Source organism: Phasianus colchicus, chromosome 5 (genome assembly GCF_987193195.1).
Source record: "Phasianus colchicus chromosome 5, bPhaCol1.hap1.1, whole genome shotgun sequence".
NCBI classification, from domain to species: domain Eukaryota; kingdom Metazoa; phylum Chordata; class Aves; order Galliformes; family Phasianidae; genus Phasianus; species Phasianus colchicus.
In genome coordinates this window covers 45697459-45712361 of record NC_143440.1, presented here as the reverse complement: position 1 = coordinate 45712361, position 14903 = coordinate 45697459, and the positions used below count along the sequence as shown (strand labels likewise).

The 14903-nt window shown below is 40.4% G+C and overlaps 1 protein-coding gene across 1 annotated transcript in view; it reads left to right on the top strand.

Moving 5' to 3' along the window:
• The window catches only part of FBLN5 (fibulin 5), a 45003-nt gene extending 34089 nt beyond the window's left edge, over window positions 1-10914 (top strand). The window contains exons 8-11 of the mRNA XM_031593090.2: window positions 2005-2127; window positions 2685-2811; window positions 5439-5634; window positions 7635-10914. Of these exons, the coding sequence (XP_031448950.1) occupies window positions 2005-2127; window positions 2685-2811; window positions 5439-5634; window positions 7635-7796 (608 nt within the window). The 3' untranslated portion in view covers window positions 7797-10914. The remainder of the gene's footprint in view (window positions 1-2004; window positions 2128-2684; window positions 2812-5438; window positions 5635-7634) is intronic.
• The last annotated feature ends 3989 nt before the right edge of the window (window positions 10915-14903 follow it).

Genomic DNA, 14903 nt, shown 5'->3' with positions numbered 1-14903 from the left:
ACAGCTTGATAAAATTAGAGAATCCAGCCAATATTTATTGGAAGAAAAAACACTGGAAAACACTTGTTTTTTAATTTACAGTAAACAGATGTAGCATGCTGTTTTTGAGAGAGAAGATGTGATATGCAATATGTGTGTAGATTAGAGTTCCCAAAGCCATTTTTTCATGCAAATCTCCTTATTCTGAGGGGAGGTACAAAGACCTAGACCTCTAAAGGGTCATATTATATATATATTTATATATTTTATATTTATATATATACATATACTGTATATATTATATATATTTAGAGCTGAAGCACCTAACTTAAGATTTCTGCTTTCTAGTGAATTTTTTTCTTCTAAGTTAGACTCCCTTGCCCGTGTCCATGCTCCTGAGCTATCTGGGGGTCTAAACCTAACCCTAACCTAGTGCCACAAAAACACTGCCAGTACAAAATAGCAGCAATAAGGGCTGTGCTTAAACTTCATTCATGGCTGAGAGTTAAGCCAGCAAAAAGGATTTTCCACCACACAGATTCAGAGCAGAAAACCTTCCTTTGACCCTTCTGTGCCAGAAAACACTTGTCACAAGCATGTCATATTCCTCTGGATGAGCCTTCTTCACCTCACAAGCAATTGCTAGACATCACTGAGGCTCAGTAAAGAAATGGTTCCAGTGAGTATAGTTGGCAGCACTGCAGAAGGGTTTAGAAATAGCAAAGGTATCTGCCCTGGGTCATTCATAAGCAGAAACATATGGCCCTTTACCTCCAGCATTTGACAGCAGCTGAGCACAGGTTCTATGAATATGATGGTGCTGGAAGGCTTGGCTAGGAGGCCTAGAGGGCTGGGCAATATCTCAGTCTCTTTATGGAGGTAGCCCGTGGTCCATGTTTTGTCAGGAAGGTGATTTTTTCAAAGAACTCACTGAAGCAGGTGACACAACAACAGAAGTGTGCAGGTGTACCATTCCCTTCATCTCTTTTGATTATGTGGTTGTAGACATAAAGCTATTTTAGCATATTTGGACTTCAAACACTCTCCAGTACATCTGTACAAAACACCAGAAGTGGATAAATGGACTGAGTCCAATTGAAAAGAAAGGGAAATTCAGTCTGAGGAGTGAAAGTGATTTGCTTGGGAGAGTCAATGTTAGAGCTGGGAATTCGAACTTGGGAGTTCCTGGCTGGGACTCTGGCCTTTGTTTCTCTCTTCCCCTGCACAGAAAAAGAAGGAAATGATTAACAGCAGCCTCCCTCATTCTAGCGCCTTTGCATGTGTTTTCCTCTCAGTCAGCCATGCCTCTATTGCAGCTCTGAAGTTCATCTTTCTCATTTGAACACGGTTCCACAGCATATGATTTCTGGTCAGTTCATGAATAAAAGGGGAAAAGATATCCTACACTGCTTTTAATCAGAGATTGGACAGTCTGCTTAGTTTCCTTGGTATCTGGGAGATCACTGGGCCTTCCAGTAAGTTTGACCCAAGCTGGGATGAGCTGTGAAGTCTTGTTAGAATGCATTACAAGTAACTGGCTGGAGGCTAAGTAACATAAAACAGCCAGGGCTTGGTCTGGCTACAGGATTTCTACTGGGACCCATATGGCTCTGGGAAAGGGAAGTATGCTCTCCAAAAAAAAAAAAAAAAAAAAAAAAAAAAAAAAGAAGAAAAAAGGAAAAGAAAAATACCATCAAGTCTCTCCTTACAAATTACAGTTGCAGCTTTGTAGTTGGAGCACCTCTATCTTTGACGTAAAACAGAACTGAAAATATGGCCAACTGGTGACAGGTATTCAAAAAGAAAAATAAATAAGAGTCGTGCATCTTGTTGAGCAGCAGCTTTGGTTTAGTTTAGCCAAGATCTTGTTTAACAGCATTTTGCCAGGCTGCCTCAGAGCTCTAGGGAGTTGGAGGATGCCAACCTCCAGCTGGGATGATAGGCATGTCTGGATGGCCACCTGCTTGTGGGACTGTGCTTTTAACTGTGTAGCCAAAGGTTCTAAACTTTGTTTTACCACTGCAGACATGGATGAATGCAGCTTCTCAGAGTTCCTCTGCCAGCACGAATGTGTGAATGGGCCTGGTTCTTACTACTGTGTCTGTCCTTCGGGCTATAACCTGCTTGATGATAGCAGAAGCTGCCAAGGTAAGAGCATTCCAGCAATGATTAAAACCCAGAGGGACTAGAAAATAAGTCCGGTGTCTGGAAAGAGGTTTTCAAGGACTCAGTTTCTTAGTCTTGGCATTGCATAGTGACATACTCATAGGGGCCAATTATGTGATTCTGGTGAGAATGTCATCACATGAACAGCCCCACTGAGGTCATTTGGTGTAATGGTCAAAGGAAGGCTTTACTGATTAAGAAACAGCTACACAGTAAAGCCCTCAGATGCTCTCCCCTCTGCTGTGTGTCTCTCTTTAGTTTTTACTTCATCTAAGGTCAGAGAACCTGAGCAGCAGTTTCTTTTTTACTTCTGCAGCATTTTGCATAGGGAAGCACTCCAACAGGTAGAAATGAGCGGGGTAAAAACTAATCTTAGAAGGGGGACCAGTTATCAAAAACTACTACTCATGGTGCAAGAGTGAATTTTTGGTCAATGCCTTACAATGGACATTGGACTGTAAGAGCTGTGTCTTAAGCATACGCCTTTATTTTAGCTTTTCTCTTGTTTTTTGTTTTTTTTTTTTGTGTGTGTGTTTTAGATATCAATGAATGTGAAATTAGGAACTTCACCTGCACTCTACAGCAAACGTGTTTCAATATCCCAGGAGAATATAAATGTTTAGATCCAGTAAGATGCGAGGAACCTTATATCCAGATTAATGAGAAGTGAGTAATACCCACAGCCACAAAAGCAAATTCTAACTGTGTAAAGCATATCTAGTGAACCAAATAAGCTGCTTTTTGCAACACAGCCATGAAGTGTGTCTGGAGAGTTTACTATTAGTAAGCTTTATACAAATAATAAATTGCAATTCCTTACCAGGTCACCAGGTGGGATATGATATGATACTCAGATGTGTGGGAAGTTAGACTGGAAAAACACTTATCAGTGAGTAGAGGAAACAGCAAGGTTTGTAATGTAATAAAGACACTTTAATTATGTTACTGACTTCATATATGCTTAAATGCTGTTTGTTAATGTGAGTATTTCCTGTAAATACTAACTAGCTCATGTCCAGGAAGTGCTTTAAAAACATTAGGTGCCCATTATAGCAGAACACATGTAGTTTTCCTACTGCTCAAAGATTAAATGTGTGGAAAAACAGCAGTCCATAGAGTGATTTGCACAGTCTGAAAATTGGGGAATTCTGAATGGGACAGTTAGCACTGGTAGGGTCTAAACTCAGAATCCTCTGAGCAAACGTATTTTGGGGGAGAGGGTGGTGGAACCTACATTTCTAAATAGTGCTCAATTCTTTTACATTTTTGTATATACTTGCCTGGAGCTTAGAATGTTTCAGCCCCAGCTAAATCTCTGTATAGTGCAAGTCATAGAATTTCATCCATGTTTGTGCGAGATCCAATTTCTTGAGATTACTTGGTAGCCTATGTATTTTATAGAAAAGCAAGAGATGGAGAATTCACTGCTTCCCATGATAATGCATTTGTGTCTTTACATTGCTTTCTGAAGTAGGGCAGCTGAGGAGTGCACAAGTTCTGTTCTGTCAGTTCTGGGGCTATGTACCTTCAGAAGTGGTAAAATCTTAAACTAGATCTTGAAATGTCTAAAGCCTTTGTATCTAAATTCTTCAGAGCCCAACTGTGGGGTTCTTACAAATCAGCTTGCACCAAAGTTCTTGATCCTCCAAGCTTTGTATTTGGTGGCTTTGGCTCATATCTAGATGTGACTGCATTTAATTTGTGGCATATGTCTAGAAGTGGTCAGTATAAAAGCCAAGCAAATTCATTGCGTCTGTGTTCTCTGTGGAAGGAATGGGGTGTTTATAATGCCAGGAACCTTTTTATGGAGAATTTGCCAGAGGAACTGTCTGAAGCTGGTGTCAATGATGGAGGTTATAGAAAAAAAAATAGACAAAAAAGCCTTATTTTCCATCCAGAAAATTCCCCAACATGGCTTTTATAAAGGGATATCCTGCATGTTATTGGAAGTCTCTGAAGAAATTAGCAGCTTGTGGCTAAGGGACATGGGTTGATGTGGTCTGCTTGGGTTTCCAAAGGTTTCTGAAAAGAACCCTACACTTCATGCTTCTATGGAAATTAAGCAGCCATAAGTAACAAATCCCTGGCACAGATGAATAAGAGGTTGAAAGATAAGAGGAGAATTGCAGAAGGAGACTCAATGATTGTGCTAAATTCAAATTCAGTGCAGATGAATGTAAAAGTATAAAAAAAAACCAGTTTCACAAGTGAAATAAAATAAATAGCAATGGTCTGATCATAATCCCTCCCAAGTGAAGTTTGAAGATTGTTACAGATGGTATCATGAGTAGTAGAGGTCAGAAGAACAATCTGAAATTGAAGTGCAGAATATCCTTACAGCATGTGCAACTGTGTGCCTATATCTTCAAGATTATCACCAGTTTCATCACCTCCTCACATGGGCAGTGTGATGATTGGACAAAGATTCATGAAGGGTGACAAGGAGCATTAAAAGTAGGGATCTTCCTTGTGAGAAGCATCAAGGTTAGGATTCTCCAGCCATGAAGAAAGTAAAATATGAAGCCATGAGCTGCACATGGAGGATGAGCAGGGATTGAATCTGCTCTTGAGAGCTGAGAGGATCAAAGTCAATAAGGAGCAGTGCAGAGAGGGAGGTGGGTATGGAGGGAGGGGCTGTGGAGCTATTGGCCACAAGGTGTCATGGATGCATAAGGAGAAATTGAACATGCCAATGGGTAAGAAATACATTGCAGGAAGGCAAATATACAGAAGACATCTTTGTTTCAAGAGTTTCCTGAGGTTTCAGATGATTGGAGGCTCTTGGTAGGGATGTCATATGCTTAGCTTGCTATTCTGCTCTTCTTCAGAGCTTTGTGATTGATCTGTGAGCTTTGGTTTCAATCTAGGAAATCTCACTGTTTGTTTTTGTTAAATACTAATATAGTATTTATGTCACGCTGTTACTGAAATTATCCAATAATTACTAGTTTAAATTACTATCAGAACAAACAAACACAAGGCATTCTACACCTACAGAGCTTCCTTAAAGAAAGCATTGATCTCTAAGTGATCTAACGACATAGGTAATGCCAAGATATTTTGCAAAACCTGGAGGACAAGAAAAAGAAAGCAGGGATGAAGGCAAACTGGAGTAGCATTGCAGAGAACACTATCAGAGAAAAAATTCATTACAAGTGGAATTGATAATTTTAGCTGGTTGGCAACTTGATTCATTGGTTGACCGACTGATTATTTGCAGCTGTATTAGTATGTTAAGAATGAAGTGTTACAGGGATTTGTAGCCATTGATGACAATCCTATCTCTCTGCTAGCCGCTGTATGTGTCCAGCTGAAAACCCTGGCTGCAGAGATCAACCATTCACCATCCTGTACAGAGTCATGGATGTTCTGTCTGGGCGCTCAGTGCCTTCTGACATCTTTCAGATGCAAGCAACAACTCGCTACCCTGGAGCCTATTACATCTTCCAAATCAAATCAGGGAATGAGGGCAGGGAATTCTACATGCGGGTAAGTCTGGCACTGGCTGGGAAAACACCTGGAGTATCTTCTTAGTAACTGCATTTCTTCCTGACAGCAGAACTCTGCTTTTATTGAGTGCTATTTAAACCTTCAGTATGAGATATTTTTACACTCAGACTTGCAGAGCAACAAACTGGTTTGTGGGAGCTGCAGTTGCTTTTTGGTTTTTTGTTTGTTTGTTTCTGTTTGCTTGTTTGTTTGCTTTTCCAGGAAGGTAACTTACTCAAAGCAAATGTTCTCATTTTATGAGGCATCAGATTCACAAAAGTCCATGGTTGTACCCCTATCAAAGAGCAGCTGTTTCCTGTGTTCAGGATGAAGTGTTGTGCCAAAACTTCTTAAAATTTTGTAGACTACTGGTACTTGTCAGTTAGAGAGTCAACACTGTTCACTTGTTTTTTCATACTCTCCCTTGGTAATGAAAAAAAATAAATAAATCTGAAAACTAAAAAGAAAGTCTTTATCCTAAGAACTGACTTTCTAAGTTCTTTCTTTTCATTTATGTGCTTGTTTGCTGGTGGAGGTTTTTTGTGTTGTGTAGTGTTTATGTTTGTTTTCACTGAAAAAACACAGTGTCAGTATACATTGTTGGGGAAAACAGAAATGCTTATTTTAATTCAAATTTTCCTCAGAAGTCATCCTTGTTTTCCTGTCATCTTCACCACCTCTAACACAGGGCAATGGGAATCACCTGCACAGGGTGAGGCACAACCACCAAAGATGGTCATGTTCAGTGTGTTTATTTTTAACCCCAGTCAAAACCTGGCTTTGATATTCACATTAAGTGATGTTCAGCAGCTACTGATGGCTCCTGTGCCTCACAGAAAATGATATCATGACAGATTTCAATAGATCCTCAAAAACAAGTTCTTCTTGACAGCCTTGGTGTTAAATAGCATCCAAAAAAAGAAAATTTTCCAAAATTCTGACATGACAACTGGTCCAGGAGTGATCATGGACATCCCACGACCTCTTTCCTGTTGTAGAGGCATTCCTGATCCCACTGACCATTTCCTCTAGCCTGGGTCAAACTGGCAGTTGCTAAGGCTGCATCGATGAGCACCACTGCTCAAGTCTGCTTTCCCCCTGTATTCATTTATCGCATAACCATCCATTTGTCACCTAAAGTACTCTGCTTGCACAAGCTGCCCTTTTCCTTCCCTGGCAGCACATTCCCATGCGGGTGTGTAGCCAGCAGGTGGTGCCTGTCCCTTGCTCTGCACCCAGCAGGAGCGGGCAGAGCTGAGGGCACGGGATGTGCAGTGCTTAGGATGCTGCTGGTTCACCAGGCAGCTGCTCCTCTCCACTTATTGGGCCTCTCTTATCAGAGGTAATGTAAACGCTCCTTTTCATAGCAAAACAGGTCACACTTTATGTACATCAGCTATTGCTGGGAAACAAACTGCATTTAGTTTTAACCTCAGAAACTGGTTTTTAAATACTCATAATCTGCTGTTCCGGACAGACATTTCAAAGCTCTGCTTCCACTTACTAAAAGACAAATGTTCTAACGTGCCTTCACATATTTAAAGCTCTCTTCAGAGGGTGAGGTTTTGCAATGTTAACATGCAATTATACAGAAAGCCCTGGTTCCACTCACGTAGGAACATCTGTTCTCGAAGCTCCAGTAACATAACCCCTTCCTGGAGTTTGCTGCTTCAAAGTAATAGTGGTTTTTACATCAAACTAAATAATATATGACTCCCTCAAGAAACAAATGACATTTTTTGTGTGTGCTCTAAATCCACTTTTTCATCTTTTTCCATTCAGATGATAGCAAATTTCTTTGCACGATAGCTTCCTTTATGTGCAGGGCTCTCAAAGGCTTTAAAAAAAGCGTAGAAGGCAATGGTTCACACAAATGAATGAGATCAAGCCAAACACTGAATGAACTGAAAGCCCGTGCACATCACGTGGTCTCACCTGAGATGACAGTTTTCAAAACTGTTTCTGAAAATCTCACCTGCTTCCTCTTGTTCTGTGCACAGCAAACAGGACCGATCAGTGCTACGCTGGTGATGACCCGTCCTGTGAAAGGGCCCCGCACTGTTCAGTTGGACTTGGAAATGATCACTGTCAACACCGTCATCAACTTCAGAGGAAGCTCCGTCATCCGGCTGAGGATATTTGTATCACAGTACTCATTCTAAAACTTGTGTTGGTGCCCTGTAAACATTAAAACCAAAGACACGGTTCCTCTTCTGCAGAACTCTCTCCTCAGAAGCCATTACGTATAGCAGCTCAAAACCAAGTCAGTATTTCCACAGACCCGGTGACCTATGCCTGTCTGAGGAGGGAGGCCTCTTCATGCACACCCCTACCAGGATGCAGACCTCTGAAGGTGTATCGGCAGCAGATCCCGTATGATTCTCTTGTGGTCATATATTTTAAGGACTCTTTTTTTCCACTGTAAACATTTCTAGGGTATGAGTCTACGTTTCAAAGACTGTGAACCTTTGTAGCTCCAAGGCTGCTTAGCAAAAAGCACCAAAGAAACTGCAGAAAAAGCTGGCTTTTGCAATCTTGCATATTTTTTTTCATTATAAATGGAAAGCTGACAAACAAGTGAAAAAAAAAAGCCACCTATTGAAACAAGGGATCTCAGAAGTGCTATTTTACATTTACAATTAACTTTGAAATTATCAGTCAAGCACTTTGTTTCAATTCACTCTGCATTTGTCTTACTTTCACCTGCTTTTCTTTGATTCTATTTTGTACTTAAAATTCATTGTAAATTCATTCCAAAACACTTGTTGTACTATGTAATCTACTTTCTAACAACATGTCACATCTTTGGGTTCCTTCCTGTATTAAATCGTTCTGTATAAGAGAGCTCATAGAAATCCATCACTGGATGGCATGTTTTATACTGATTAGAGCATTATGCTTAGTTACAGCCAGGCTCTTTGACACAGGTCTCCACTGCCAGAATTGTGTCCAGGGACTTAAGAGCAGGTGAGAATCAGAACTTTTCACTGTTTTTCAGTGTAATAGTTGCAAACAGTTTGTAATGGTTGTAAGGTAGCAATACTAACTTTGCAGCTAAGGCTGCAACTAACCTCTTGTTCAACAACCACTCAGTTCAGATATGTCCAAATTCCTTCAGGAAAAGAAATAATAACTATTCTGTTTGCACAGAATCTTCTCTCCTACATTCCTAAAATTAGGGAAAACAAGCTGAAAAGGAGTTGGAATAGTTATGTCATTCATGCCTCTGACACAAAGCAGTCCCACTTATGCCAGTACCCAGACCTCAAATGTCAGGATCCCAGTTTCCATAGGTAATGTCTTCTCAGGTATAACTGCTGTAATCAATAGAAAGTTTTTCCTAAAGTCTAATCTGAGTCTCCCCTGTTGTAATGTAAGTCTATTGCTTTTTAGCATACTTCCAGTAGAAATAGAGAACAGTTTATCTTCCCCTTTGCAACAGTCTTTAACATGTTTGCAGACTGTTGTCACGTCTCCCCTCAGACTGTTCCTCTCTAGTCTAAACAAACCCAATTCTTTTGGTCTTTCCTCATACATCACATTTTCTGGACCTTTGATCATTCCTGTTGCTCTCATCTGGATTCTCTCCAGTTGGTTCACATCTTTCTCAAAGTGCATTGCCCAAAACTGTGAAAAGTATTCCAGCTGAGGCCTCACAGTGCTAGACTAAATATACATATATATATTTAGGTGTTTGAAAATAAAATTAATTGTATAGTTTGGAGGTATTATCCTCATGTTGTTAAAGACACTGGCAGTTCGGTGTTTTATTTACTAAGGATAAGGCTTCATATGCTTTGTTCTACATTTCTCTGAAGCAAGTACTTGCTATTTCCCCTTTTTGCCTTATTGCCTTATTTGCTCTTGAGCATTGCTAGCACAAAACATAACCTTTGCTGAGTCTTTTTGAGGATTGGAATTGTTTAATGCTACTTGGGAAAGGAGTTTATGAGGATTATAGGACGAATAGACTGGAGCAGAGTAGAAGGTCTTCATTCTTATATGGAGGGCTTCATTAAAGTCAAGTATTAAATGAGAGAACACAGACTCAGAAAAGTTATCACAGCTCAGGCTGCATCACACTTTTGCGTCAGCTGATTCTTGCTCTCAATAAGCTCTACAAGTTAGTCTGGGGTTGTTTTTTCTCTAGGTGTAGAAGTGACTGCTCTTTTTACTGGTACTTTGTTTGAGAAAGTCCTGATGCAGTGGCCTACAACAGCTAAATGCTGAGTTGAGCGTGCTTTAGCAGCTTCCACTTCTTAATAAAGTTTTCTCGTTGATGCTGCAACACACTAGGTTCCCATGGCTCAGAGCTCTGCATGCAGGCTGTCTTTTACTATAAAAACAGACCAGCTTGAGATTGACTCCAGGCTTTAGGGGGCTAAGCAGAGGGCAGGAAGCCAATGAGTTTTGTGAGTAGCCAACTAAAGGGTACAAATATAGAGGAAACCCGCAGGGACACAGAAATATCAGGAACATGCTTTCTGAGTGTAGTGAGGCTCACCGGATGCCAGCCTTGAAGGGGAAAATAGAAATGATCAAGGAGGAATGCTAGTTTATAACCATCGCTTAGTTTATAACTCATGGGTCCCAGGTTATGGAAGGCAGACATAGGAAAGGAAGCTCTGGTAGCCCAAGACACAGATATGGGGCAGGCAGTATCTTAAATGAAACTCAGTGTGTTGAGTTTTTCCAGAACATAAAAGTCCTTCTTCGCCCTCTTAGTGCCTCCATGTTATCACTTCTTCATGCCCAGTGGAGTCCTTTCTCCTCCTGCTGTCAAATCACCTCCTGGAGAGGAAGTACACTCTGTTAGATATCAGACAGTTCCTCACTTTTGGGCTGTTCTCCCATGGTCTCCGCATACCAACCTGATTTAACCCTAATTAAGAAATATTAAAAAAATAACAGAGGAATTCCATTACTAACCAGTTTGTTAAAAGGGTAAGGCTCGAACGCCTGGTTTTAGCAACAAATATTCATAAAACAATATTACACTTTCTATGTAAACATTTTGTGCCTTAAAAAAAAAGCGTAAAGTCTGGAAACAAAGGAATTCAGCCACTTCTCAATCGCCATAACATCTTTCATCACTCACTATCACTCCAGCCAACTTTAACTTTGCCAAAATATATGCCAATCTCAAAATAATAACTTACTCGCAGTTTGTAACATCTAAACTCTCCATTTCCTATTCAAAGGTCTGTTTCCAATAGATTGTTACAGGCTTGTGTATTACAGCAATTCATGCCAAATAAAAAAAAAAAAAAAAAAAAAAAAGGAATACGCACGTCAGGGTTTTACAGGATCCAGTGTAGAGCTGGATGATCCTACCTGATCAGATCCTACCTGATGTATTTGTCTGTGAAATATTTTTACGGAACTGGATTTTTTTTTAACACAGACAACAAAATGTTACTTCACTTAAGAATTTGCTGGATCCCACAGAACCGCTTTTCAGCTTGTGCTTCTCTGACTGCAATAGCTTTGGTGGAAATAGCTGAGCTATGAACGGCTGCACATCCATCATCACCAAGGTAGCATCCTTACTGTTCATACAGAACCAAGAACTTTCTCCTTTTCAAGTGGGGAGCCTGTGCCCCTATTTTCTTTATCTTGTCTCATCCCTTACAAGAGACAGCTTTCACTGTCTCAGAAACGTGGCTTTACATTACCACAACACATGCATTCATTTCTCTCTATCTAGAACAAGCAGAATCAATACATTTTGTGGTCACTCAAGTGATCCAGTCTGGCTCATTCTCAGAGCTTGCTACTGGATCTTTTCTGTAGCTGTGTTAGAACCTAATGAAAATTTCATAGTGCAAAGGTGTTTCAAAAATAAAAAAGAAATATGCCCTAACATTATTTAAGCCTGAAAGGCACCATTGTTGAAATAAATCTGGATGGAAAAACCCTCAGCTGGTGTTAATTTGCATGACTGCTGCTCTTCAATGGAAAGATAATAAGGATACCAAGGATCTTCCCTGTGTGTGTATAAAGCACTGTGATGTATTTGTATGCAAAGGACAATTTATGAGAACTAAAAATAATAGTAATGTGGCTTTGCATTTGCAAGCTAAAGAGTTATAAAATGACACAATACAAGCAAATTGTGTATCCTCCTCTGACACGAGCATTTACAAGTGACTTAAACTCATCACATTCTGTTGCTTTATATCTTCGAAACATTTCTGACTAGCTCAACCCAAAAGCATGTACCATGCATGAAAACTGAAGCTGATAGCTATAATGAGACTTTCTTTAGAAAGCCTGCCCAGACAGGCAACCTGTGCTCCAAAGTCTGTGTAATAGAGAGTGTAATGGCCCAGAGGTATTTGTGTGGGGCTGTCTCAGATCCTGCAGATGTCCTTTTCCTCACCTGTCTCATTGCAGGGTGCACATGATGTTTCTAAGTGTACATATCAGAGATGGAAACCTCACGAACTGCAGATTTTATTTGTTCAGACCTCTGAGATCCCTGTAGTGGTTTCCATTGGCCAAACTGATCCCTGTGTAACTCAAGTAATACCCATGAAATCACACGAGGCAGATACACTTTTACACTGGTAAGCAAATAATGATGCTGAGTAGCAAAGGAATCCTTAGAAAACACTTCAGCAACCAAAATCTCCACAAATATTCAATCTCTTTCAACTCCCTACCAGTTCTCCACTCTCCTTTGTGTATTTGTCCTGGACAAGTGATCTCATTATGGTCATGCACTGCAAATGCATGCTGAGGGAGCTCCACATTTTCTGTAGCATTACCCAACATTTTTCATTCTGCTTTTTGGATATGAGTTGTAGGCTTTGTGTCTCTTTTATGTTCTAACTGACCTCTGTTACTTTTCTCACAGCTAAGACAGACTCTTTATTTCCCTGCCAGGTTGTTCTGCTCCCCAGTATAAGAGCAAGTTCTTCATGCTTTGCCGGAAATGCAGCTGGCCCACTTGCTGCTTTTGCACCCTTCTCTCCACAATGTAATTAGGCACCCTTACAGCAAAGTGGATAGTTGAAAGAATTGCCCAGCCTGCTGTCTGTCAGAACCTCGTTTAACAAAAAGGCTTTGAGAAAAAAATAGCCACTCCACAATTTTGAAGGTATCAGAAGCTCTCTTAAGTCCTGATGAGTCACATTTCCTGAAATTGGGTCTGTATCATACAGTCTTGAGAGTCACAAATCTTTTTAAGAAGTCCTGTAAGGACATGCTTGTAGGATACATCTTTAGACTCTTCACTCTTCAGATGAGGTTTTCTCAGTTTCCAAACACTAATTGTCCCAGACAGAGAGAGTGCAATGTGATCGTGACTGTGCTGAAGTCAGTGATTGCTACCCTAACATCAGGTCTGGATTTAGCCCAGTTTTATTTTAAGTAAGTCTTGAATCTCAGTGTCAGTGGTATATATGTAAACAGATATGTATTATTTTGACAGTAGACTTGAAAGATTGTTTCCAGTAAATAAACAGTAGTATGACTGCACTCTCTTTCTCTGTGGGAAATATCTTTTGGTACTTCAGTATTTTCCAAGACAGCCCTTGGCACTTCAGGATTTTCTCTGGTATTTCAGGCCATTTACTGATGTCTTTCCATGAATGATTTCTTGCCCCTGGTGTTCAAAGGCCAACTCAGGCACTTAATACATTTTTGAACTATCAAACTCCATTAAAACCTTTACAGAGTCACAGCTCACACCTTCTTTATGGAAATTGTTCCTACCATTATCTCTGTAATCCGTGAGGGATCATGCTGACTTCCTCGAGACTCTGTATGCACATGTGTTTTTCAAGACTGAAACATTGGTCTGGAGATTGTTCATCATCAAACTGCCACAAATGTTCTGCATTTGACATGTGAAACCATGGCTACAAAGGTTAGTTTTGACAAAATCCTCAAAACACATGGTGGTGGGTGTTTTTCCTGTCTGCCTATGTATAATACAAACACAGTTCAAAAGTCCAGCACTAGAGTTCTCCAGTATGCAGCAGAAATCATTGTTCCTAATAATTATTTCAGCCAGGGAACTCATTTTGTAGATAATGAGCAAACAGGGCGGTAGAAGGCCTGCCAAGATTACACTGATTTGTTATTTGAATCAGTATCCCCAAGAAAACTTGAATCTAGTTCATCGTTTAAAAACATTTCTTTGTACTTTGACATCTCATGTCACCCAGGTAGGGAAACGGGGACAGAAACACTGTCTCCTTCCTAAAGAAAGGCAGCTGCTCTACAGAGATCCATGGACGCGGCAGCAACCAGAATACTTGCTAGCTCTAGTCCACACCCAGGTCAGTAAATGAGGCAAAAAATTCATAGAGACTGGTTCTCAGAATCACAGTGTTCCATCACCCTCAGCTGGAGGAGAGAGATCTTCATTGACTTTTTAATGATGCCAAACAGAGATTTACTAATTATGATGTAGCAGAAATGCTGAGTCATGGCTTGAACCAGTGACTGAGCACCTGGTAGAAAGGCAGGGCCAACCCAGGGGAGCTCAGGTGCATGCAATGCAGCTCAGTGACCAGAAGAGGTGGATCCTGGTTCCACCCCTTCCCAGACCTCATTTAAGGGTTGGAGGTGGAAGCAAGGCTATTTCATTTAGAGATCTCTGCTTACCTGAGCTCTTCTGAAGGTAGGCAGCTTCTTTCCTTTATTTCTGTGCCCATAGCTCCTGCGTTTGAGCAAATCCTCACTTGCTGCAGCCTGAGGCCTTGCTGTTCTACTGTCATTGCTGCACTTTCCATCACATTGCAAATGTATATATGATTTCTTGTGTTTATACGTGTATGGAAATCTTTAAATGATATTCCCAAGCTCTTGCCTACACCATGCACTCTACTTGCAGTAGGTTCTACTGTATCCTCCTGCTGTTCCTCAGGGTTGGGCTCCCTTGAAAATGCCCACTCCTAGACCGTGTGTTATAATAGCACTCACTCCCATAGATTTTTTTTTTTTAAATAAGAGAATTACTGAGGGATAAAATTGTAACTCAACTAGAAAGCCAATAAAAAAGAGCTTCAATTTTAATCATTCTTCACTGTTTTGATCATGATGTCATTGCTGTGGACAAAAATAAGTCAAACTCAAAATACTGAGAAGGAGATACTCGTTAGACAGAGAAGGGCTGAATTAGTCTATAAACAGTTCTAGAATGAAGAAGTTTGTGAAAGGAAGTGACTATGTGAAGTTTGAAAAAGGAAGGGTTAACTACTTGAAATCTGGAATCCTTGTCTTCTACCATTCTAGCAGTATTAAGTATAGATTAGCCT